The sequence below is a fragment of the Temnothorax nylanderi genome, unplaced genomic scaffold (genome assembly GCF_030848795.1).
Source record: "Temnothorax nylanderi isolate EJ_2023f unplaced genomic scaffold, tnyl_v1.0 TNYL_tig0958_pilon, whole genome shotgun sequence".
Taxonomy (NCBI): domain Eukaryota; kingdom Metazoa; phylum Arthropoda; class Insecta; order Hymenoptera; family Formicidae; genus Temnothorax; species Temnothorax nylanderi.
The window spans coordinates 1-25,594 of NW_027250020.1; the positions used below are offsets into that span (position 1 = coordinate 1).

General features: G+C 34.8%; 2 protein-coding genes, 3 long non-coding RNA genes and 1 pseudogene across 8 annotated transcripts; 2 read left to right on the forward strand and 4 right to left on the reverse strand.

Annotated features, from left to right (window-relative positions):
- Positions 1 to 16: 16 nt before the first annotated feature.
- Gaa1 (glycosylphosphatidylinositol anchor attachment 1) lies at positions 17 to 5,213 on the reverse strand. 2 transcript variants are annotated; one of them, XM_071725268.1, is made up of 10 exons: positions 4,987 to 5,213; positions 4,671 to 4,888; positions 4,423 to 4,579; positions 4,133 to 4,341; positions 3,846 to 4,063; positions 1,877 to 2,061; positions 1,656 to 1,777; positions 1,395 to 1,591; positions 1,152 to 1,319; positions 17 to 1,054 (listed from the first exon to the last, which is right to left on the reverse strand). In XM_071725268.1, exons 1-10 carry the CDS (start codon positions 5,126 to 5,128, stop codon positions 775 to 777), a joined length of 1,896 nt encoding a protein of 631 aa, XP_071581369.1. In that variant the 5' UTR covers positions 5,129 to 5,213; the 3' UTR covers positions 17 to 774. The 2 variants fall into 2 exon arrangements, with proteins under 2 accessions (XP_071581369.1, XP_071581370.1); XM_071725269.1 differs by having other exon boundaries at positions 4,983 to 5,103.
- On the forward strand, positions 1,054 to 1,738 carry LOC139786117 (uncharacterized). The gene is made up of 2 exons (XR_011722181.1): positions 1,054 to 1,194; positions 1,403 to 1,738. It is a non-coding gene; the product is annotated as an uncharacterized lncRNA (long non-coding RNA).
- Positions 5,214 to 6,517: 1,304 nt separating the features above from the next.
- Positions 6,518 to 9,927, reverse strand: LOC139786116 (dedicator of cytokinesis protein 7-like). Of its 3 annotated transcripts, XM_071725270.1 has the most exons (7): positions 9,629 to 9,927; positions 8,531 to 8,711; positions 8,251 to 8,445; positions 8,022 to 8,163; positions 7,745 to 7,948; positions 7,099 to 7,607; positions 6,518 to 7,008 (listed from the first exon to the last, which is right to left on the reverse strand). In XM_071725270.1, the coding sequence occupies exons 4-6, from the start codon at positions 8,154 to 8,156 to the stop codon at positions 7,593 to 7,595; spliced, it is 354 nt and encodes a 117-aa protein (XP_071581371.1). In that variant the 5' UTR covers positions 8,157 to 8,163; positions 8,251 to 8,445; positions 8,531 to 8,711; positions 9,629 to 9,927; the 3' UTR covers positions 6,518 to 7,008; positions 7,099 to 7,592. The 3 variants fall into 3 exon arrangements, with proteins under 3 accessions (XP_071581371.1, XP_071581372.1, XP_071581373.1); XM_071725271.1 differs by lacking the exon at positions 8,531 to 8,711; XM_071725272.1 differs by lacking the exons at positions 8,531 to 8,711; positions 9,629 to 9,927 and having other exon boundaries at positions 8,251 to 8,468.
- A 2,542-nt stretch (positions 9,928 to 12,469) lies between these two features.
- On the reverse strand, positions 12,470 to 13,692 carry LOC139786114 (uncharacterized; annotated as a pseudogene).
- A 1,514-nt stretch (positions 13,693 to 15,206) lies between these two features.
- On the reverse strand, positions 15,207 to 19,674 carry LOC139786118 (uncharacterized). The gene is made up of 4 exons (XR_011722182.1): positions 18,906 to 19,674; positions 18,453 to 18,596; positions 15,589 to 18,196; positions 15,207 to 15,483 (listed from the first exon to the last, which is right to left on the reverse strand). It is a non-coding gene; the product is annotated as an uncharacterized lncRNA (long non-coding RNA).
- Positions 18,207 to 18,649, forward strand: LOC139786119 (uncharacterized). The gene is made up of 2 exons (XR_011722183.1): positions 18,207 to 18,338; positions 18,444 to 18,649. It is a non-coding gene; the product is annotated as an uncharacterized lncRNA (long non-coding RNA).
- Positions 19,675 to 25,594: the final 5,920 nt, after the last annotated feature.

A 25,594-nucleotide genomic window follows, 5' to 3' on the forward strand; every position in this document is an offset into this window, starting at 1 on the left:
GATGGTAAGACGAATATTAGGAATGAAACGTGTAATTCTTACATAACAAATTACATAGGTTTACAAATTGCAATGTTGCAAGCACGAATTTCCGCAAAGTAACAGGAATCATTTGGAAAAAAACTGAACGAAGAAAGAATGCTTAAATATGATTTTCATCATACAGGCATAAACACGCGTAGCTCGAGGAGGTCGCGATTGCGTCTGACGGCACTTCTTGCGACACTTGACCGTCAGAAACGACTAGATGAAATAATATGCGGCGATCAACACTCAATGTTCCGTCAGGATCGTTCACAATTGAATAATACGTAGTATCATGTGTGTCAGCGTCATATGTAATATTTGTAGGAAAAATAAAAACCCATACATACCGTTATGTATGGCTCTCCGCTTCCGTTCAACGCATCGGTACTTCACCACGTACTTGTCCAACGTTACCGCGCTCACCACACACACTAAACTAGTCGAGCGGATACAATAAGAATGTCACAAGGGTTATCATCGAGTGATACGCTATATCTACTAGCTGACGTATTATTGACGAACCTTATAAGAAAATAAGTCGACCTCCGAAGACTCCTTTCGAAATGCACTTCTCCTACTTTGCTTGTCGAGAAAGCAAACCAAGGAGCAAGCAACTTTCCCCGGATATTCATCGGCGAGTGGAATCAATGGTTTATTACTTAGACGCGAGAAAAATCAACGCTGGAAATATTATCGCTAAGAGTGATTTGAGCTGATGGAAATTCGATCGTAAGTTACACAATCATCTTATCGCGAAGGAATCGCGATGCTAGAACGCATAACATTCCAAAACAACAACCACATCGGTAGCATGACGGCGGTGGCGATGTTATAGAACCAATTGCCGTATATCATAGAGTCGACGATGCTGAATACGAGCGCCTGCTTATTAGCGCGGTAGCTTCTGAAAAGCAGAGATGGTACGGGGTCGGCGGGGAAATTAAGATATGTGTAGCCCATCACGACGATCGCCGATGAAACGAACGGGTGCAGCATGATCCAAGCGATATACTGGCTACAACGGAATCTGCAAAAGCGGGATTAATATATCGTTAATCGCCAGGGCATGAAATGGAGGGAAATGCTCGCGACAATATGTAAGAATGGACTTCGATCGCGCTTACCTGGATGCGGATTCGTGGTGCGGTGTTATCAACAATATAACTGGCACGTACACAACGGCCGTTACTAAAGCTAATGAAAAATTGTGCATGGCCACGCACATTAGCGCAGTGGCCAGCTCGATCAACGCGATGACGCAAACGAGTGATATATTTTCATATTTGATTGATCTGCAAATTATATTTATCAGTAACACACGATTAAATAATTTTACAATTGCACAAATGTACACTTCTTGCCTTTACCTCCTCAGATAAAAGCGCCATAGCAATGTGAGAATCGTGATCAGGGCGAAACTGATGTACAATGAGTCTTCTGTACGTAAATTGAACATCTGCGATCCGATTAAGGTGAAAAATCGAGGGGAAGCCATTATTAATACACCAAATATGTGCGCCCATAGCACTTCGGAAGCGATACTTCCGATGTCAAATTCTTCGACCTATTCAACAGAACGGGAAATTGCGATAAAAAAAAATGTTATCCAAACGTAAAGCTTTACTTACCTTATTTGATAAATCTTCCTTATCCTTTTTCATTTCATTCGATATCTGTAGTCTTTGCCAAATAGAAAATGCCTTTATAAATACACTGGCGATTATTAATACCAAAGGCCGCATATATAATCCTGCACAATAATTTTTATTTATTTATACTTACAATCATTTGAGCCTGAAAAATTAGGAATATATTTATTATATAAAATTTATTTACTTCTTTTTCTTACCAATAGAAATATATCGATCAGTGGAAGGTAATAAATAGAAAAAATACGACTGATGGAAACGCTCTAATAAATTATTAAGTGATCTCACTATACTCTCCACTATGCGTCCTACTTGATAAAAATTCGCTTCTGTTTCTTTTCCGGACTTTTTGAAGCCTTCTAACGTAATGGCTTCGATACCAAACCTATAGATAAATCATAGTTAAATGTAAAAATCAATATTACTAAAGATTAGGGATCAAAAATTTAATATATTAAAACTCCACGTCAAAATCCAATAATCAAGTTTCATTTTCTAGGATTCGAGTAATATTCATAAGAAATAATATTCCATACATTCTACTTATGAAATAATCAATACCGAGTTAGTTTCGATTTTTAGAATAAATACCTGTAAGATTCGAAATGTACTTATAAGTAGTTAATAGGAACTACAATAGTGTAAAAAATCAAATCTTTTACAAATAGTACTCAAATTCTAAGAATGAAATCGTTAGTTTAAAGAATGTATAAATGTATAAAGATTTTAAGAGTAGCTTTTATTCTATATTTTTAATCATATTTTTATTATATTTAATTTTAATAATTGATAATCTAATATTTGTAATTATTAAAAAATAATATATGAAAATAATTGTCGCTTTATACAAATGTTTTGATTCGAAGGAACGTAAAATTTTTAGTAAAGTACTTATTAAAGTACTTATTCAAACATATTTAATCCCTGTTTGAGTCCATTTGGAAGTATATAATACTCTTGTTTTTCAAGATACTCATAGAGAATTTGGATCTATTTCGTCCAAGTAGAGTATACTTGAAAATACTACATTTATTTTTCGAAGTAATCAAAGAGAAAAACATTCACTCTATAACAACAGATCGATACATACGTCTTACACCATCTCTCCAATTTACCATTTAATCAGCCTACACTTATGGATTATAACAATTCACCATTCCGCCACTTTCATTGGAACAAGAGCCTCTTCTCCAGACAATTTAATATTCTACGTACTGGTTTTGCGAATTTTATAGTCTGACCATATTTTATAGATTTAGTATGTAAGTGACGGTTATCGTTATATCGCACTGAAGATGCGATTAACGCATCTTACAGGTCAAAACGTTTGTTCACATTATTAATGTTGCAGGGATAATACCAAATCAGGCATTTTATAAAATCCCTATGCCAAAACCAGACATTTGACAAAAAACCGGCATAATGTCACGCGTGTACCTATATAATGCATTATTTAGATTTCGCTTAACTATTTAAGAAATATAAGAGTTTATGTCAGTGCTAAGGGAAGTAATTTGTTGACATGTGTGTACAGACAGTAGGATGGGGAGGGACTGCGCCTCTCCCCCGTATAAAAACCTAATCTAATTCCAAGCCTATTTCAACCAAATTTTAATTTCAACTTTTGAAAAATAGGCTTGGAGTTAGATTATTTTTTTATGCGGGAAGGACGGGGAGGGGCGGAGCCTCTTCTCCGTCCATACATACATTTACAATTTTTTTTTATTATATTATGTACAAGAATATCATTTCTAAACTCTTATTTCTTATATAAAATTCTCGTTATGCCGGCTTTTTGTAAAATGCCTGCAACATTAATATATTATTAGCATATACACCTTGCTTGGTTTGTTAACTCCCTTATATCCTTTGTTTTTAATCAAAGAGTTTGAATCTACAAACAGATTCGAATCTATTTGTAAAATACTTAATCCTATCGTTACTGAAGACGTAAAAGATTAAAGCATAAAAATAACGTGTTAGATTAAAAATTATTTAAATGGCAAGTTTCCTATGTTTTTAAAGACTTTTTATTTATAATTGTTATGTCAGTAATTACTTCTCACCTTTTTTTCTTGTTCGATCTCTTGCTTGCTTGATCGCGCAAAATTGTAAATTAGAGAGCTCTGAATCAATTCTATTAATAAAATCTTGCTTTATTAATTGTACCTGTGGAAGAGTCCATGATTACCAGTTGGTACCCCAGTGGCCTGTGTTGCTACCATACTCATCAGTGTATTAAAATGATACCACCAACTTTTTAACTTGTCTCTGTAATTGACATCGAATCGACGTTGGAAAGACTGTCGGATCCCTTCTTTGGCTATCATGTTTTGCGCTAAATTAAAAAGATCTAGATTGGGCAGCTGTCCATTTAGCCCTTCTATCTAAGAATGAAAATGGTTTTATAAACAGAATACAATGAAAGTATAATAAGATGATGTTTACTTATATACCTTGACGTCAATCGATGTGATTCTCATTGCATGAAATTCAAGATTGATAGCAGCTTGAATAGACCCAGCTCTTCCCGATAAATCTCCTGCTATTAAGATTCCTTCTTGGCCACTGGTAACGCCATGATATGCATCCAGCCACGCTTGCATACCCAACTGTTCATGCTCCGTTATAAGAAATATTATATCCTTTGCCCAATATTTCTGTTCTACAGACAAATGGCTATTAAAACATATTTCAACATATTGTTACTTGTTGATTATTAATAACAATTTTCAGAGAGGTTTACTTCTGCAAAATTTTGCAAATGCAAGTAACAGAGCTACTGAAGGCGCAGTGTCTAAATAAATGCTGTTGATAGGTCTATATGGTACACTGACTACGATGGCTTCAGTACTTGACGCTCGTGGAGCTCTGACAATGCCATAAATATTTTGTCCTACAAACTATAGAATTTTGCATATATATGTGTGCAAAGTAGGAGGCATATTATTAAGTAATACTATTTATTTCATTTAAAGTTATAATTATTATTACCTTCTGTTCCTGAAATGGATAAATCAAGGAAAAATTATGTACGTAAACATTTAAATGAAGCTGACTGAATTTTGCCGAGAGCCATGCGTAAGGCATGCTATCCGGATATCTTTTCATTTCGTGAATTAGTTCATGGTAGTACTGCTTTGACGTTTGTTCCAAGTTACTCTCTTTCGTAACCAGTCCAGGTAGTAAAGCATTTTCGGAGAAATAAGTATCTAAAAATTAAGTCATTAGTTTGTATACGAATTAAAATTACACACAAGTGTGCCTTTAATTCTCGTGAAACTTTTATTTAGGAGGAACACATACGTACTGTCGTTAAACGCCGGTAACGCCAAGAGCATCAACCATATAACTCCTCCTACATATAATACAAAGCACAGCGGTTTCTCCCATTTTAGTAACAATTTTATGATTTTGCCAGTTCCAGCTCTGGGGTCCGTAAGTAAACCCATCTCACTTATTTTGCAGAGAAATGCTTAAAAGTACAATTGCTTCATTTGACAATAATATTGATACTTAACCTAGTGAAATCATGTCCATACCATAGACCATAGCGACCACAGTACATGTAACCAGTATGTTCACTCAACCCTTTTTTGTGGTTTGCGCCGATCCATACTGCGCATCGCCATTTTTTTGGGCGCGACCAATCAGAGGATTTTTGTCACCCTGCGTTCCGTAATAAGGGTGCGTTCAGAAAGTCACCCGGGGTACACACAACTCACCCGAAGTGGTGGGAGATGGGCGTGTCCGGGCGTGTCAAATAGAGAACTGAGCGCGTAATTTAAATTGATATTATTTCTATTGATATTTGCATCGAATATTTATATAAAAATATGCTAGAATAATAATAAATAGTGATTCTCATAGTAGGTCTGTTCGTTTTCGCTGCACTTCTGAACTAGTGCAATGAGTTATACGGGGTCTACAATGCGAGTCGTAAGTCATAAATCGTGAGAAATTGACCAATTCAGTCAAATTTGAAGAGAATAATCGACTGCGATTAGTCAGTTTCTTATAACTTACGACTTACGACTCGCATTGTAGACCCCGCATTAGAATGAAAGAAATATATTTGTTTCATTCTAACTTATTGCATCAGTTCAAAAGTGCAGCGAAAACGAACAGGCCTAGTATTTTATGCAAAAAATGTTATACATAATTATATACAAAAACTACATTATAATTAATTATAGATACTATTTTTGCCTTCTTAAAGGCTAATTGCGCCGACAAAAATACATGATAAACAGATTTCATGACAGTCTCTGACCTTCCATTTATTCGCAAAATAAAGTAGAACTATTAGTTGTATTAACTGCAGACAAAAAGAAATAAGAGACTTGATTGCATTAGGTAAACGAAAAATTGATATTTACAATATCGTAAACCGTAGAGAATACTAGCATTACATACCTACTCTAAAAATTCTTCAGCAAAATCTTTATTAAAATAATTGATAATAAATGGTCGCGAAATTACGAAGTGATTTAGGGATTGGTCGAAAGAATTATATAATTGATCCTAGAGAGTACGGAATTTATTACGATCAATAAAACCTATAGTTAAATTGTGCTTACATGAGATGCATGTACATGAGATTGATCAGGCGCACACGCTTTTCTCCACGCTAACAACTTAAAATTGAAATTTGCATATTTAATTACTTCATGTATATATATAATTACGTTTGGACAATGTCACTGATACCTCGGCAACATATGATTATATCAATGATACAATACTTATATGTTAAAATTACATAAATTGAAAATTGTGAGACTTAAATACATTGTAATTAACACATATTTTCGAACGAAGAAGAAAATACAATACGGATGAAACACGTAATAATAAACAAATATTTTGCACGTGCAGTATACTACGTATAAAAATTATTTTTGTTTAATTAAACAAAGGGTCAAATAAATTGAAGATGTACAGCAAAAGATGATTCTGGACGATACAACACATTCGTCTGTTCGAGCTTAATTTTTAACATCTTTAATTTTATTATTACCGCTCTTATCTTCGAGGATTTCACTCTTCTCGTTTTTCCACGTAAGTGATCTGTACGTAAGCTTTGTCCGGTTCCAGCTTGCTAGGATCCACAGGATTCGAATCCTTTATTATAACTATATTCTCCGCGCCGAATCTCTCGGCATAAAAGTTATCGAGTCTCGAGAATATTTCCGGGAGTTTTGTTAAAGTTGGCTCTTTGTAAACGAACTCTTCGCCGGCGAGATCGCCGAATCTGGCGCCATAGAAGTACGTCCCGAAGACACGCTTTCCAGCCAATTGTTCCACACGCGTATATGCCTCGTGAAGTTTACTAAAAAAAAGTTCCGAAATAATATCTTATGCAGTAAATTTGAAAAAGATGTGCCCTCCATATCATACTAAACAATTTAAATTTTCTTACCCGTGTTAGCTAATTCCTTGTAGTCATGTGCAGCTTCTGCTATAGGTAGCAACACCCTATAGACGTCAAGAATAGCTTCGTACATTCCAGCTGCGTGAAAAGAGCTAGCCGCGTGCTCCAATAAACCCGCCAATTCACTTTCTGAAAAATCAGGGCCTAAGCAAAGCCCTTCTTCCCTTCTGGCCAGTACGTCATCGCCGACGGCGCTCTCCTCTAAAGCGTTCGGTGTTACGGCGTTCAAAGCAACGGCTCCTACGGGCCGACCGCCGCCATCAGGTTCGAGTAGATGAAGATGTTCCGCTACCAGAGCGGCACTGTGCACATCCTAGTATTAACGCAGGAGAACGGCGGCACAATATACGGCGCGAGCAATCCCATGACCGATCGGTCTTTATCGCAGGCCCGTCATACAGGAACTAAATTCGCCGGATCGTCGCACAGCACGCAAAACCTTCGAGTTCGGAAGCGGCGCAGGTATCGCGGAATAGAATGTATCAGCAACGCCGAATCTGGAACAATATTTAATAAAATATTTAATAACAAATATTTAATAAATATTCAATATTTAATAAAATATTGAATAACAAATATTAAGAATATTTAATCAAAATAAAACGGACAAACTTGCCGCTTTATAATCCTGTACCTGTCGATCCTCCAATCTTTTCTGCTCGTTCATCTGATCGATCGTTTCGAGGCAAACACGATCTAACAAACTCGGCAGAAGAGGGTCATGTTGCGAATGCCGCAAATCCAAACTTGCCCAAGATCCTCTCGGAGTATCTCCGGAATTGGACAAATCATTCTCCTCGTTCGGTGATACACAGCCATTTGGATCTTCTTGATCTACCTAATTATAAGATAAATCGCTTTCACTTCCTGCTTATCACAAATAAATTAATTTTATCTCCAGCACTAGATACCTCGAAATCTTGTCTAGGTGTATCCTGAAGCAATCTGTCTCTGGCGATAGGTGAGATTCTACCTTTGTATTTACGATGTATTACGACCCAGTCTGAAGTAAAACTCTCAATGCATCTTTTCACATAAGGCGACATGGTATCACTGAAAGCCAAATGATCAAAATGAAGAATGGATGGCAAGTTTTAAATAACTGTATTGTAATTAATAGTGTTTCGACTATTTTCTTACATTGATTCGTGCGGTACTACTGACTCCTCTGTTCGAATCTTCCTCTTTACGACTCTCAATTCGACGTCTCCCGGTAGAAAATTGGTCTAATATTGGTCTAATATTGGTTTTAAAGGATCACGGTCCAGCACTGACTGATGCTGTCCCAAGAAATTCCTCGTAATCAAGTGGTTCTAATACCTCGCACAGGGACATCTGCATATAAGGAATTAAATATTAATTTACTCCAAGATTATTGGCAATCTCTTTATATGCCAGTTTTCCAAAGAAGACTGCATACCGTGGAAGAAAATCCTGATACACTGCTACCGCTCTTGGATAAATCACGAGAATAGAAAGTAGAAGTGGCAATTTGCCGCCTCACATCGGCGGCATGCTGTTTGCTTAACTTGTGAGCAAACGCACGCTGGACCGAAGACATTATAAATGTCCCAGCAAATTAATCCGACGAGATTCTGTAACTGTTAAATGCCATATCGAAATAATACTTAGTCGTGCTTATGTTCTCAATTGAATTTATATTCTCTATTTATGTTCTCTATATATGTTCTCTATTTACATTCTTCATTTATATTCTCATGACAAAGCGACGTATGTAGTGTTGTTTTCGTTTTAATTTCAACTTAACGTCCGAGCTTTACAAAGCAATTGATCATGTATACATATAAGAGCTTGTCTCCTGCCGCTGTCTTCCAGTTAATATTAAATTGTAAGAGACAGTTCATAATTAGCATAACAACTAGATTGTGAAAGAATTTTCCTTTATTTATTAAAACGAGTAAACCACGATATCATACGAAATTTACAGTAACATGCCTTTTTTTAGAAAGGAACCAAAACAGATATGGACAGATATAAATCTGACAAAACTACAAATGGTTTTAGCTTTTAAATCCAAATTAATTAATCATTAACAAACAGATATGGACAGATATAAATCTGCATTAATTAATTTGGATTCAAAAGCTAGAACCATCTGTAGTTTTGTCAGATTTATATCTGTCCATATTTGTTTGTTGTAACATTAATTATTAATGTATCACATATTTATTTCCTTCTTATTATGCAAATTTAATTTCCTTTGCAATAAAGCAACATACACAATACACACAGTATCTTTAAACTTACATCATTTTTCATTTTTGTACGTGTCAAACTTGTCGATCAATCATTTCACTCAGAAATAATTGCGTGCTGCATTAATGCATTTAAAAGGACATTACAACAAATAAAAACAATGGGAAAATTAGAAAATAATGATTAATATTCATAGTTGTGAGAGTAGTTCGGAAATCGAGCAGAAAAAGTATAAACACGAGTATGAATAACAAGATTTCGGGATGAGAATGTGTACTTGTTATATCGAGCAATTACTTACGTTAATCTGAATTCATTGAGAACGGGACTGTGAATCAAAATCGCCAGCAAGAATCCACTATCTTCCAAAACCTTCCTCGACGCTCGAGCCTTGACGTGAATCCTGGCTGACTTGAGTTGACTGGCGCTTTCGATGCTAGGTCCCTCGGATGATTATTACCTAAATCTGAGGGACCTTATTATTACCTTGATCCGCTCTTCTCAGGATTTTCACCGTCATATGATACGCAACTTTAACATTTTATAGAATTACCGACAATTAATTTAATTTAATTAGTTTATTTTTTCTATTAATTAATTTTTATTAGAATAGAGTTGTTTTCCAAATAATAAAAATTATATCGACACTTTATCCAAATGATTCCGGAGCGATTGGATAAGATAATTTTTAATAATTTTTAATTTGTTTGCCAACTATACGTCGGTTCGCGAACGTGTCAAGATGAATAGAATCACGCGGCTAGCATGACAATACAGACAAGAGACGAAAGTGTTCGACGAAATAAATATAAATTCAAACCAAACTCGTTACAAATTATTTATTCTTTAACACTCACAAAATGTACAGATCGCCATCAGCCTTGAGTCCAAATACGTGATTTGCAACGTTGTTCATTATTCACAGCTTTGCACTAGCTTATTAAACATTGAATTTTGTATCAAAAAATAAATCTAAAATATTTATTACAATTTTTTATTATTTATTCAACATATAACTTTTAGAAAACAAAATTTATTTTTTTTACTTTTTTACACACAATTTTTTATGTCTGCATTAATCATGGAATTTTTATACTACACAAGTTTACGTTTCAATTTATTTCAAGACAATGTTTAATTTCATTGTTCTTCTCATTCAAGTATTACAGGGAGATAATTCTGACTCTGCAGATGTTAAAAAATTCTATATTATTAACTACCCTACTTTTTCGATAATTTAATTATTTAATGGAAGTTCTTCTAAAGGCCATTGTATGTCTTTTCAATTTAAAATCCGCGGGTTTTAGTTTGATGGAAGAGAGGGGGTCACCCAGCTCATCCATCGAAAATCATCGAGGAGCTGGGTGACCCCCACTACCGACAAAATTGAAGCATTTTAAGAGTTTCGTCACTTTCCGTGTAATGTCGGGCTCTTTCGTCAATTTGGCGTCCGCCTACTTTTCCCCACCTTATACTACGTCTCTTCGACTGTCCAATCGCAAGGCTTCTGCTAAGCCACCCGAGGCTCGTCCGAGACTTTCTGAACGGGGGTTTAGGTGAGTTTGGTAAGTTGGGTGACTTTCTGAACGCACCCTAATGGTGCGATCCCATGGTACGAAACGTATGCGCAATGCGGAATTGGCGGAATGAAGTCCGTCCAATCGCAGATATTCCGCTAGTTGCGTTCCGCTGAAATATCTTTTCTAATGTCCCATGAAGCGGAATTCGCGGAAGCGGAATTCGCGGAAGCGCAATAGGGTCCTCCACGATTTTTCGTTTTTTATTTTAAATTAAAGTTCTGATACTAAAAACAACTATTACAATAACAAAAGTAATTAAAAATCGTTAAATAATTTTTTTAATGAGTTTGAAAATTGCGATTGATTTAAACGCCCAGTTTTTCGCGCGCCTTGATGGCGTCGTCGATGTGACGTCATTATTCAGTAAACAGGTTAGATCGAGTAGACAGTTTGTTTTGAAAGCATAAAAAATGACCGAAAATGCAGATTACGTACAAGATGCAGTAAAGAAACGCAATTACAAGTGGTGCTTTGTTCCCTTGTGTAAGAGTACAACTATTTCTACGCCTTTAAAAAATTTTTTTATCGGTGCCAAAAGGAGATATTAGGAAGAAATGGTTCGAAATCACAAGACGGAATGATGCTTCATCGATATCGCTTAGCACCAGCTTGTTTTGCTGTCAAGATCATTTCCATGTAAGTTAAACTTTGTGAATAGATATATTTAACAAAACGTAATCGTAACCCAGGTAGCAAGCACTCGTCATTTTGACGTCAAATGACGTCAAAAGACGTCAAAATGACAGACTTTTGACGTCAATTGACGTCAAAATGACGAGTCTTGCTACCTGGGTAACGTTCCGTTATAGTTGCAAGAAGATATAGAAAATTATACGAGAGTACGACTCGATCCAAATGCATCTGTACGACTGAAGAAAGGTGCACTACCTCGGATATTTAACTGTCAACCTGATCGACAACGTGCTCATGTTAAACCGACGCGTCCAGTAGCTCTGAATAGAAACCTTAAACGAAATCCTACAAACTGAAACAGTGGAGCACAGAGTAAACAATAAGGCGTATGCTGTATCGATGCTCGTCAACGAGGAAACTGAGAGGGTCGAATATATTAGGTGCGAAGACTGCGCAGCTTCAGAAGGTAATTATAATTAAAGCAGGAAAGAAAACGTTAATTGTGTATATTAACTGTGCAATTCTATGTGATTTAAGGTGGTTGTAAGCATGCCATCGCTTTCCTTATGTAGGTTCACCGTCGAAGCGAAGAGCCTGAACCGACAGCGACGGTCTGCTATTGGAAGAAACCTCGATTGGCACAAGTTGGAGCTAATGTAAGAAGCATGAAAGCAAAAGATTTGCTACAATCGAAACAAATTCCAGTTCTTCCAAACAGTAGTGGCTTCTTACAGACTGTATTACAAGAAATGGAAAAAAGAAATTTTGACTGCCAATTGTCAAGACATTTTGTCCATGTGAAATCGCATAGAGATTTATCGAATAATGCCATGACTTTTTGGAAACAAAATGTTTTTCCGTTGCTTCTCAATGGAGTAACAAAGTAGAATGTAAGCGAAGGGTTATTATAAAAAATAAATAAACGTGCAAATATTTTCAATATTTATTGTGCTATAAGTGGTAACTTGAATATTAATTAAACCTGCAGCCACAATAATCATATCATCTACGGTGTTTATTGTATCATGATGAATGGTAGAATGCGGCTTTAAAATATTAAATTCTCTTATTCTTCTAATAACTCTTTCTACATGAATTCTTAAGCTATCTCGTTTCTTTGCTTAAAAGCTGTATAAAAAAGAAGGCATTGTCCGGAATACCCAAGTACATTTTCGGTTTATTTTGAATGGTCGTCATTTTTATATATTCCTCGCTAACCTCCTCTGCTTTAATATATTCTGCTTCACTGCCTTTTCGCTTATTTCCTCAGATGGTAGATATTCATCATCGCAATCATCCAGTGTATCATTGAGAGTACTTGTCACATTCGTGTTGGCCGATGTTGAGTCAGATGACGCAATTACATTCTCAGTTTTTTGCTGACTTATATTACGAGTTTTTTGGTTCGTCGAACATGAAGCATCTTGCATCACTGGCACGTTTTGTACATACTTGCTACGCATTGTCTTATGGTCACGCATTTTCACTTGAATACCAACATCCTTGCATTTTGGTGTTGCATCATTGCTCCAATCGATTTCAACAGCAGCCACCTGATGTTGAGTAGTTGAAAAATCATCTGCGGGTGAATGATTAATATCTTATTTATACATAGTTTAACTCAATGAAAATTATATGCTCAATAATCATTTTAATATTACTTGAATTACCAATGTTGATGTCAATATGCAACGACTCGATTGTAATAGATTATGTGGATTCACATTCCATGCTACTATCGATCAGGACAAACCTCTCCTCTGATATGGTATAAGCTTTTTTCTCGTTTCAATTCAACATATCCAACTGCTGGATTGCCGTAGTTTTCACCTTCAGCTCTACCGAAGTGTACATCGACAAGATGACAAGAGTGTATTAAAGGTTATGTCATGTGTTGTATATAATACTCAAATTAATATACTTTGATATATCGTTTCATACTGTATCTTGTATCTGTCTATAAATTTTACTATTTATTTCCTGTTATTACAAGTTTTTAAAAATATACTTACTTCTTAGCTTTTATACCACGAGTTTCTGCGATATTAAACACATCACTTTCAGCAAAAAAATCGGAAACCATTAATACTGTTACTTTGGGTAAGTTATCCGACTGTGCTTTAACAAATCCCGTGTTAATTATTTGCCACATTGCAACAAAACAATCGGTAAATACGTAAATACATAAAGTACCGTATAGCAGTAGTTTGAAATTACTGAATAATGACGTCACACGCGGTCTCAGCCAATCACAGCGCGTTTTATCCCCTCTCTTTTTATAAGCAGTTTTAATAATTTTTATTGAAAAATTACATTGTTAATATCGTTCTAAAGTCGTTCCATTCAATTTGAACAAATATAAGGTTCATGAAAATAATTTTTTTAAACAACTTATTTTTTACAAATTGGACCCTATTGACGCTTGCCAATCACAAGATTATTTCCCATAGATCCTTTTATTGTATCTATCGGAACAGTGTATATTATTGGCACGCACAGACTACGCTTCATTTTCCGCTCCATGGGACATTAGAAAAGATATTTCAGCGGAACGGAATCACATGTACGTACATGCAATACATCTGTCACATTAACGAATTCCATTCATAACCTACAAAATTGTCACCAATTGCTACAACATTCAATCGCTTAAATAGTTTTTAATAATATTCTTACGGATCTCTGTTGAGATTCTGACATTTTGTCTTTTCACACTCGCATACAAGGACACAAGTAGGCTTCCGCAGTTTCCGCACGATCAGTGCGGATAAAATAAAAACTTGCGGATAAAAGTCGGCGGAACGAACGTAAAAGAGGTCGAACCAATCACGAGCGTTCGGCCAATTCCGCATTGCGCATACGTTCCGTACCACCATAACGCGCATATGCGCGCATTTATGGCCTAGTTTACATACGATCTCTTTATACGCGTATCAAATAGTATATTATTTGAACTGAGCAGCCAATAATCAGACTTATTTACTAGTTATTTACTATTTAATACGCATATCAACCCAGGGTAGCGACCATGTAACTTTTTCCCTAGAGCGGAAACGTGAAAAGTGAAAAGTTTCATGTAACTATCTCTTTCTATTAGTGTTGAATAGAAAGAGATAAACTTTTCACTTTTCACGTTCCGTCCTAGGGGAAAAGTTACATGATCGCTACCCAGATAGCAATGCCTGATGATCAGATTTCATCACGTCATGATCTTCTGATATTGATCGAAATGTGATGTACAGTCGTTCAAGGAAAGGTTGCAACACTTTTTTTTTGATGATTTTTGGAACGCGCAGAAATTTTGAGATCGCGATCCACCATCTCTGTATACACGTAGTGAACGGTTATGATAGCTGTCAAAGTGAGCTATACAAGGTGGAGGTTCACGAAATGTATCTTGTGCGCCGCGGAAAATCTTAAGATATCAACTGGATACTGTAATATCGGGGTTAGTATAAAAGAATAAGCTAAATAGACCATTTTATTTTATAAATTAATTTTTATTTTCAAGACATGTGTAACATTAAAAATTAATGTAATATAAACATATTAATATAATTATTTATAATAATTATATTAATTATTATAATAATTATATTAATTATTATAATAATTATATTAATTATATTAATTATATTAATTATTTATAATAATTATATTAATATATTGTGTTATATGTTATGTTAATTTTAATTACATAATTAATTACATAATTAATAACATTAAAATTACAATAATTAATAACATATTAATTTTAATACATAATATTAATACATAATTAATATAACAGTAAAATTAACCGGTGTCTGGATTAATGTTCGGCAAGCAGAGGACATCAGTCGATTGAAGAAGCTGCCGTGGAAGACGTGGATGCTGAGACTGCGAAACCACATCAATGCTTCAAAGCCAATCCTTCTCGTCAAATAACGATGAAGTAATCTTTCTAAAAAATTACAATTATAAAAATTAATTACTTGCAAATTCTGTTTTAGTACAAAATCATTATTTTATTATAATTATATTAAGTTGAGGAGATAGATTTACTTACATAAAATTGCCAGATCGCTGATTACTATTGACTGTTCAGTAAGAACAGATCAATCGCAATCTGTTGTCCGCTGCAATCCAGAGCGAATCTCTTGTAGAAATTCGTTGTGGGATTAAGATGTGCATGTCTTTGTTCACTCTAGTACTGGGATCTTCTCTCGGCTGCAGGGCCCCTGGACCGATATTAGGCAGGCATGTTTGGAAAACGGCGATACGCCCTCGGGTGGTAGAGAGGAGTTTGTGAACAGCTTGACGACCGGCACCAAGGGCGTTGTTATTATTAAGAGTGCCACAGAACTTGATGGGCAGCTAGGCGAGAAGGTCGCGGAATCGGCAGGCCCATAGATATTTCAGATGACTTTTGCCTTGTGCCGTGTTCATTCAAGATTTTCATTCCTTCATTCGTTCATTTATTAACGAGAGTTGTTCACGTTAAAATCATTCAATGTCAAACATATTATTCATTTATTCATACATCATCTTGGTGAAAAAACTTCTCATATTTTCTCAGAAATTTTGCAAGAATTGGAACTTATAAAAAATTCTGAAGAAGTATATGATATTTCTCAGATACTTTCAGAAATAATTGAAGATTTTTAGAATATTTCAATATCCGTATATATGAAAATTTCTGATAAATTGCACAGATTTTCTCATATTTATTCAAGTTTCTACAAGGATATATTAGCGAAAAATATTTTATTCTTATTTTGTCTGAGTTTTTCAATTTGTATAAAAAATCTGAAAATTTCTAAGTATTCTAAAAAAATCAAAAATGTTTATAGAAATTTTGATTAATAATGTGAAAAATTTTGATATTTTTTCACCAAGGCATCCATGGAAAGTATTAATACCGTGTGACACTTCCATGATTCTCTATTACTGCATTTAATCTTTGGGGCATAGATAAATTTTAAAATAATTCAGGCCTTGCGCGAAAACCTTCCCATACGTTGAGAACATGTTGCGCTAATGCCTCGCGTCTACGTGGAAATTGGGGATTCCATATTTTCTGAGTAGCTTGTTCCTCTCGTTTTTCATAATGTTACACGCTCAGATTCATCCGACGAAAATACCTTCTCTTTCGAGAAAATGGTATTTGTCCATTCATGCTCCCATGCCAAATGCTGCAAGGCAAAAGCCATCCGTTGTTCTTTGTGGCGTTCAATTAATTGTTTATATGGAGCCAGTTTATATCGATTATATCTCTGTTCCCGCTCTCTGCGCCGCACGGTTTGCGCTATCGCATATTAGGAGCCTATCTCATAATAGGGGACTTTCCTCTACATTGCAAAGAAGTACGGTATACAAATTAGTGCGACAATTTAAAATAGACGGCCATATAAATTCTCGGCCAATAACAAGGCGTCCACGATGCACTACCGTCGAGGAAGATCAACAACTTTTAAATTTAGTTCAGAAGACCGGATTCCGCTCAGCGGCGCAGCAAACGGTAGCGGAAGTTGGTTTGAATTGTTGCGCGCTAACCGTGCGACGCAGATGGCGGGAACAGAGATACAATCGATATAAACCGGCTCAATATAAACAATTAACCGAACGCCACAAAGAACAACGGATGGCTTTTACCTTGCAGCATTTGGCATGGGAATATGAATGGACAAATACCATTTTCTCGAATGAGAAGGTATTTTCGACGGATGAATCTGAGCCTGTAACATTATGGAAAACGAGAGGAACAAGCTACTCAGAAAATATGGAATCCTCAATTTCCACGTAGACGCGAGGCATTGGCGCAACAGTTCTCAACGTATGGGAAGGTTTCCGCGCAAGGCCTGAGTTATTCTGAAATTTAGTTGCATCTATGCCCCAAAAATTAAATGCAGTAATAGAGAATCATGTCACACGGTATTAATACTATGTGATCTTCCATGGATGTCCTGGTGAAAAAATATCAAAATTTTTCACATTATTAATCAGAATTTCTATAAAAATTTTCAGATTTTTTTTTGAATACTCAGAGAAATTTTCAGATTTTTTATACGAATTGAAAAACTCAGACAAAATAAGAATAAAATATTTTTCGCAAATATATCCTTGTAGAAATCTGAATAAATATGAGAAAATCTGTGCAATTTATCAGAAATTTTCACATATACGGATATTGAAATATTCTATAAATCTTCATCTAATTAATTCTGAAAGTATCTGAGAAATATCATATACCTCTTCAGAATTTTTCATAAGTCCCAATTCTTGCAAAATTTCTGAGAAAATATGAGAGATTTTCTGAGAAATTTTTTCACCAAGGTGATGTATGAATAAATAAATGATATGTTTGACATTGAATGATTGTAACGTGAACTCTCGTTAATGAATGGAATGAATAAACGAATGAAGGAATAAATCTTGAATGAACACGGCACAAGGTAAAAATTATCCGAAATATCTTTGGGCCTGCCGATTCCGCAACCTTCTCGCCTAGCTGCCTATCAAGTTGTGTGGCACTCTTGATGATAACAACGCCCTTGGTGCCGGTCCTCAAGCTACTCACAAACTCCTCTCCACCACCCGAGGACGTATCGCCGTTTTCGAAACATCCCTGCCTAATATCGATCCAGGGGCCCTGCAGCCGAGAGAAGATCCCAGTACTAGAGTGAACAAAGACGTGCACATCTTAATCCCACAACGAATTTCTACAAGAGATTCGTTCTGGATTGCAGCGGACAACAGATTGCGATTGATCTGTTCTTACCGAACAATCAATAGTAATCAGCGATCTGGCAATTTTATGTAAGTAAATCTATCTTCTCAACTTAATATAATTATAATAAAATGATGATTTTGTACTAAAACTGAATTTGCAAGTAATTAATTTTTATAATTGTAATTTTTTAGAAAGATTACTTCATCGTTATTTGACGAGAAGGATTGGCTTTGAAGCGGTGATGTGACTTCGCGGTCTCAGCATCCACGTCTTCCACGGCAGCTTCTTCGATCGACTGATGTCCTCTGCTTGCCGAACATTAATCCAGACACCGGTTAATTTTACTGTTATATTAATTATGTATTAATAATATGTATTAAAATTAATATGTTATTAATTAATTTTAATGTTATTAATTATGTAATTAATTATGTAATTAAAATTAATATAACATATAACACAATATATTAATATAATTATTATAAATAATTAATATATTGTTAATATAATTATTATAATAATTAATATAATTATTATAAATAATTATATTAATATGTTTATATTACATTAATTTTTAATGTTACACTTGTCTTGAAAATAAAAATTAATTTATAAAATAAAATTGTCTATTTAGCTTATTCTTTTATACTAACCCCGATATTACAGTATCCAGTTGATATCTTAAGATTTTCCGCGGCGCACAAGATACATTTCGTGAACCTCCACCTTGTATAGTTCACTTTGACAGCTATCATAACCGTTCACTACGTGTATACAGAGATGGTGAATCGCGATCTCAAAATTACTGCGCGTTCCAAAAATCATCAAAAAAAAAGTGTTGCAACCTTTCCGTGAACGACTGTATGTCTTGTGATCATATTGTGATGATACACATCATGAGTACAAGTTAACATGTATATGAGGAAATATATGAGCTCAGATATTGACGTTACTTAGCCAACTCATGATAATCACATGCTGACCCTGGTGGAAATAATTTTACAACAATTACCGCGAGCGCTAGTACCACACGCTGCCGCGACGCGGCTATACCACGCGTCACTTTCTCGTAATCAAAAACCATCACGCGCTAGTATAAGAGGCGAGCTTGTGAGAAGCCTAATTACAATGTTCTTTGCTGCAGATCAGCTTAAGTGATACCTCTGGTATCACATAGTGCAGAGGTCTGCGAAGCAATTTTTGATAAATTGTTGGATACGTCTTACTTATTTATTTACATGTTTTTAAATAATTTTATTAAGTATGAAATATTTAAAATTGTTGTCATTTCTTGAGCTTTATATGCACACAATATGCAGTATTTCATTGAACATTTATGTGTTCATTATGTCACTATTTTGTAAACTTTTATAAATTTCATAACATGTCTGCATTCTGAGCAACATATGAGCCCGCATCTGTGTCTATATATTCTTGCCATCATGTTTTTAATAAACGTGAGTACAATATGTACTCAGAACGAACACATTTTGCTATCTGGGAAGTGATCGGTGTAAACTAGGGCTGCATTCCGATATTCACTGTCAGTACTGCAAATCTATATTTTATGTCACGTATACTGTAGATTTTCAGTACTGAAAGTTTCTGACGGTGAATATCGGAATGCAGCCTAGGTCTATCTCTAGTATACGTAACGTTTACTATAGAAAATGCGCGCATATGCGCGTTATTACGGAACGTGGCCTATGTGGGCAGTGCATAGAGATCCTTTAAGCCAGTTCTACAATATGTCGCAAACGATGGTAACTGCTAGTTGAAAAGTGTTATTTACCTCTGTGAAGTTAGCCGGACAACTTTAAGGGGATGCTAAAGCCGTTCAAATTACCGACAAAAACAGTCAAAGCTCCTATTTTGAAACGGCTTTACAGATCGCAAAATCCTTTTACAGGAGTAAAGTAGAGGTACTAATGAAGTGCGGGATTGTCAAATAATTAGTAATAATTGAAAAAATTTTTAAAATGCTGTCACCTCATAACCTTATTTTCTAATATAAACAGTTGTATACGTAATATGTACGAAATTAAACTTTCCCGCACTTCAGAAGACGTGCACAAACAATAACGTACCTTTGAAATTGAGATCGAAAGCCTAGAATAAAAATGGGAGCTTTGAAACGATCGTGTATATTTTTCACAAAAATATTCACGCAGAGCAGCAATCATGTCACAGCAGTAGTTCACGGATCTTGCGAGAGACGGCGCGATGGCGCACGCAGTTGTGGGCAGTTTCGGGGTTGGCTACATTGTCTGATTCCTACACAGCAATCGAACCAGGACAGATATATGATACAGATATCTCGTTAGGCATTTTTACATTTTTTTCAATTATTACTAATTATTTTACAATCCCACCCTTCATTAGTACCTAAACTTTACTCCTGTAAAAGGATTTTGCGATCTATGCCCTTACGGAAAGAAACTACAGCCAGTAAATATTACACTTGTGTAGTTACTACAGGACCACCTGTAGTTATCACAGAAAGGAACACAATAATCTGTAGTTATTACACGCTGTAATTACTTAGTGCGTGAAATCCCTGTAATATGGAATACACGTCTAATCATGAAGGGTGAAATCCACTACACGTGTAATCCACTATATATGTAATATACTACACGTGTGGTAAGTGACTTGTGTAGTAGACTACACGTGTAATCCATTATATGTGTAATATACTACACGTGTGGTAAGTGACTTGTGTAGTAGACTATACATGTAATCTACAAAATGTGTAATACACTACTACACATGTGTATTAAACGTAATGCTACCAGTAATCCATAAAATTTGAAATAGCGAGTCTTATCATATATGGAGGAGTAAAAACCACAGTGGTGTAAGTCAAATTTTTAAAAATATTTTCTCGTGTGCATAGATGCAATTTATATATTGTACAGATTGCATCTATGCACACGAGAAAATATTTTTAAAAATTTGAGTTACACCACTGTGGTTTTTACCCCTCCACCTCCATATATAGTATACTTTTACTTCAATGCAGCTGTATATATATAAATTATTTCTATAAATATTGTTTGAAATTTATTAGATTTAATGTATCACTTTTTAACCACATTTTATTATTTTTTAATTTCATATTTTATAAGTAATTTCATAATGAGCCGGCACTGGTTTCTGACATTCACCCGACTTTAAGAAATATTATATCATATATCTAATTTAAAATTTTATTATTCTTTTTAAACTGAATTTGTTTCTTAAGATGATTTTTGAAAAATTATATATTTGTGCTGGTTATGACATATGTAGACTATATATAACACTTACATCAAATTAAGAAGTAGTCTACCACGTAAGGCAGTTGGCTCACGATCCAGAGGTCCCGAGGTCCCGAGTTCGAATCCCACCAAGGTAAGTGTGTTTTTCAAATACAAGAAAATATTTATAATCATAGACTGCATCTTAAGAAACAAATTTAGTTATAAAAAAGTAATAAAACTAAGAAAAAAATAATTTTTTTTTATGCCGGGTGAATATCGGAAATCAGTGTCCTCTAGTATTAAGAGGACTGCAATCTTGTAGTCCTGTAATCCTGTAATATTTTCCTGTAATCCGAGCGTATAGTACGAAAATATTACAGTATATTACAATACTTCAGTCTGTAATTTTGTGTAATACTTTTATGTAGTTCCTGTAATATAATTTTCTGTAATCCGCTGTAGTTTCTTTCCGTAAGGGTGAAGCCGTTTCAAAGAACGAGCTTTGAAAGATATGTGGTACAGATATCTCGTTAGGCATTTTTACATTTTTTTCAATTATTACTAATTATTTTACAATCCCGCACTTCATTAGTACCTCTACTTTACTCCTGTAAAAGGAATTTGCGATCTATGAAGCCGTTTCAAAGAACGAGCTTTGAAAGATATGTGGTACAGATATCTCGTTAGGCATTTTTACATTTTTTTCAATTATTACTAATTATTTTACAATCCCGCACTTCATTAGTACCTCTACTTTACTCCTGTAAAAGGAATTTGCGATCTATGAAGCCGTTTCAAAGAACGAGCTTTGAAAGATATGTGGTACAGATATCTCGTTAGGTATTTTTACATTTTTTTCAATTATTACTAATTATTTTACAATCCCACCCTTCATTAGTACCTAAACTTTACTCCTGTAAAAGGATTTTGCGATCTATGAAGCCGTTTCAAAGAACGAGCTTTGACAGATATGTCGTACAGATGCCTCGTTAGGCATTGGGCGCGTTCAGCAGACCAAGCCGCTGAGTAGCAGTCGAAAGTGATTGGCTCTTACTTTTAGAACCAACCAATCAACGCAGAGTGTTGATCAGATGAACTCAACGATATATCTGTTTAAACTCGTTCTTTGAAACGGCTTCATAGATCGCAAAATCCTTTTACAGGAGTAAAGTATAGGTACTAATGAAGGGTGGGATTGTAAAATAATTAGTAATAATTAAAAAAAATGTAAAAATGGCCGCGTTCAGCAGACACACTGTTGACATGATGTACAGATGCCTCGTTAGGCATTTTTACATTTTTTCCAATTATTACTACTTTTTTTATATATTCCCACTCTTCATTAGTACCTCTACTTTACTCCTGTAAAAGGATTTTGCGATTTATAAAGCCGTTTCAAAGAACGAGCTTTGACAGATATGTCATACAGATGCCTCGTTAGGCATTTTTACATTTTTTTCAATTATTACTAATTTATATATGTATACATATATCTTCCATCGCGTAAATTCTGCAAATGAACTTTGCTTGAAAAATACATATGATATAAAGGCACAAAAGAAATTTATGCAGAATTATTCTTAGTACAAAGTAATCGGAGCACGATTCTGGAGACGTCCCGTGTCCGCGATATTGTCATCGTGGACGAGGCTCCGGGCCCAGAGAAAAAATAATCGTACTAACGATCGATAGACCCCCGATATTGTCGTACAAAATGTATGTCTACCTATCCCACTATCCCTAGCTTCTTCTCCTCTGTATATTATAATGAAAAAAACGTATCCAACTGAAAAAGGCCCGTTTAGCGACATAGGAAGCCGATGCCAGTCTCACGCGAAAAGCGAACGTCTAATTTATAACACAATGGCTGCGTTCGGGAAGCGCGCTATTAGCGCTATTGCATCATTCTATCTTTATCGTTCATCAGGTGTAAAACAAGGATAAAATAAGCAAATAGCACTAATAGTGTCTTCCCGAACGCACCCAATAAATTAGTATTTAGCATCTCGAATTTCTATCAAGAAACGAGACAGGTCATTTTTTTGTTTTCTAACCGAATTTCACTAATATCTAAACGTCAGAAACGCACGTGGTCCGAGTTAGCACAGTCCGACAGATTTCTTCCTATAGACGGCATAGTTGCCAAAATATATTTCATGCATGAAAAGAAAATTAATCTGCACAAATCAAATAATATTATGAGCGCGAAAAATATACACGAAGAATTTATTTTGAGAATCAGAAAGATTAAAAAAACGCGACAAAGTTTTTTCCCTCCGGATGAAATTCCAACGTGCGCTTCTAAGGTCAACGTGCATCCTTTGCTAAACGAATGAATTCATACTCATTTTGCTGCCAGATTTTTATTGACGTGATACAGACGGGTGTACATCTGAGCCTCAATAAAACGCGAGTAATCGTAAATCAATTATGCGAAAAATATTAGATCTTATATTCGTCAATAAAGTTATAAAATCCGCAAACAATGCGAAAATTTGCGCATAGTCCCTCGTGATCAAATATAAATGCATCGCGTCGCTTCGCTAATGATCGGATAAACACTCTCGAAAACGCAACAAAATATTTGCTCCACGAAATAAGCTCGCACAAATTGCATCTGACAAAACTGAAATTTAACAATTATATATAAAATCAAAAGCTATAAATTAGTTTTTTGTTTTGAACAAGAGAAGTTGAGACACGTAGCGATAAAATTGAATGAATTCTCAACACAATAAAAATAAGTTTAATAATTTTCTTCTACGGTTTTCGTTTCCTTTTTAAGAAATAAAGATGTTAAAAAAAATCAATACAAAGTAATATGTTACAAAAGTTTCTCTTGGTGTAAATTTTCAAAAGGAGGAAAGCAAGTTTGAAAGAATAATATGATAAATCAACATTCTCTGAATACATATTAGAAACCATTTTTTTATATACAATTTCTTTTTTATTATCTGGTACATCTTTTTTCTAATTAGACTGATTGCTAATATATCTTTTAATATGCATAAAAATATATATTTAAATTCTTAGTGCTTCTGCATGATAGTGCAATAATTTCAGATTTTTTGCCATCACCTATTACTTCAGACTATCAATCTTACTGAAAAGGAACCTGCGTAGATTTAAACAAATAATGGAGAATTATGAATAATATGAGGTTTCCAACGCTGAGCTTTTTATGTAAACTCTTTCAAAGGATCTATCCATTCTTGATGGGGTAAAATAATAACTTCTATAACAAATGCAATAAATATTAAATTTATAGTATTGATTTATATAATTAATTTTATTCTGTCTTTATATAGAAAAATATACACTCAGTCTTAGCATCAGAGTAGAGGGTAACGCAGCTGATGAACAGTATAGATATAATAACAAACTGAATAAAAATCTTATTAATATATCATTATGTTATAATAATTAAGATTTTTATTCAGTTTGTTATCTATACTGTTCATCAGCTGCGTTACCCTCTACTCTGATGCTAAGACTGAGTGTATATTTTTCTATATATAAGGACAGAATAAAATTAGTTATATAAATCAATACTATAAATTTAATATTTATTGCATTTGTTATAGAAGTTATTATTTTACCCCATCAAGAATGGATAGATCCTTTGAAAGAGTTTTACATCATTCATTTACATTACAAGAAAAAAATTATTTGAGGTGCAAGAGATGCAGTAAATTGCCACGTCTAATAAGTACCCGCGTCAATACATACTATGTATACTAATTCACATTCTCAATTATGCTACTGTTATTATTTGTCATCAGACAATTATAAACATACACATAATAATTAGATACATATTATATATATATACGCACATGTGTGCATAAGAATATATGTAATTTATAAAAAGCGGGTGCTTATCAGCCTTGATACGTTACTGCCTTCTGCTACGGACGGCCAGAAAGCATTTTCAGGTTCAGGCCGTATTGCTAAAGAATCCATAGACGCGGCAACGCCGCGCGGCGTTGCCGCGTCTATAGCATATGTCTCTCTACCGTGCGTCCGTGTGAGCAATTCAGTGGTGTGTGTACGTGTACGGACATACACCACTTCATAGAACCTGAAATTAGTTGGTAACA

What these genes read in the sequence shown, in the direction of transcription:
- Gaa1 (XM_071725268.1), bottom strand. Translation starts at nt 5,128, where the DNA reads ATGGGTTTACTTACGGACCCCAGAGCTGGAACTGGCAAAATCATAAAA. An exon ending in ATCCATTTCAGGAACAGAAG is followed by an intron (nt 4,580 to 4,670) that starts GTAATAATAATT and finishes AAAATTCTATAG; the next exon opens with TTTGTAGGACAAAATATTTA. An exon ending in AATCATGGACTCTTCCACAG is followed by an intron (nt 2,062 to 3,845) that starts GTACAATTAATA and finishes ATTTATCTATAG; the next exon opens with GTTTGGTATCGAAGCCATTA.
- LOC139786116 (XM_071725271.1), bottom strand. Translation starts at nt 8,156, where the DNA reads ATGTCGCCTTATGTGAAAAGATGCATTGAGAGTTTTACTTCAGACTGG. An exon ending in CACCTAGACAAGATTTCGAG is followed by an intron (nt 7,949 to 8,021) that starts GTATCTAGTGCT and finishes TCTTATAATTAG; the next exon opens with GTAGATCAAGAAGATCCAAA.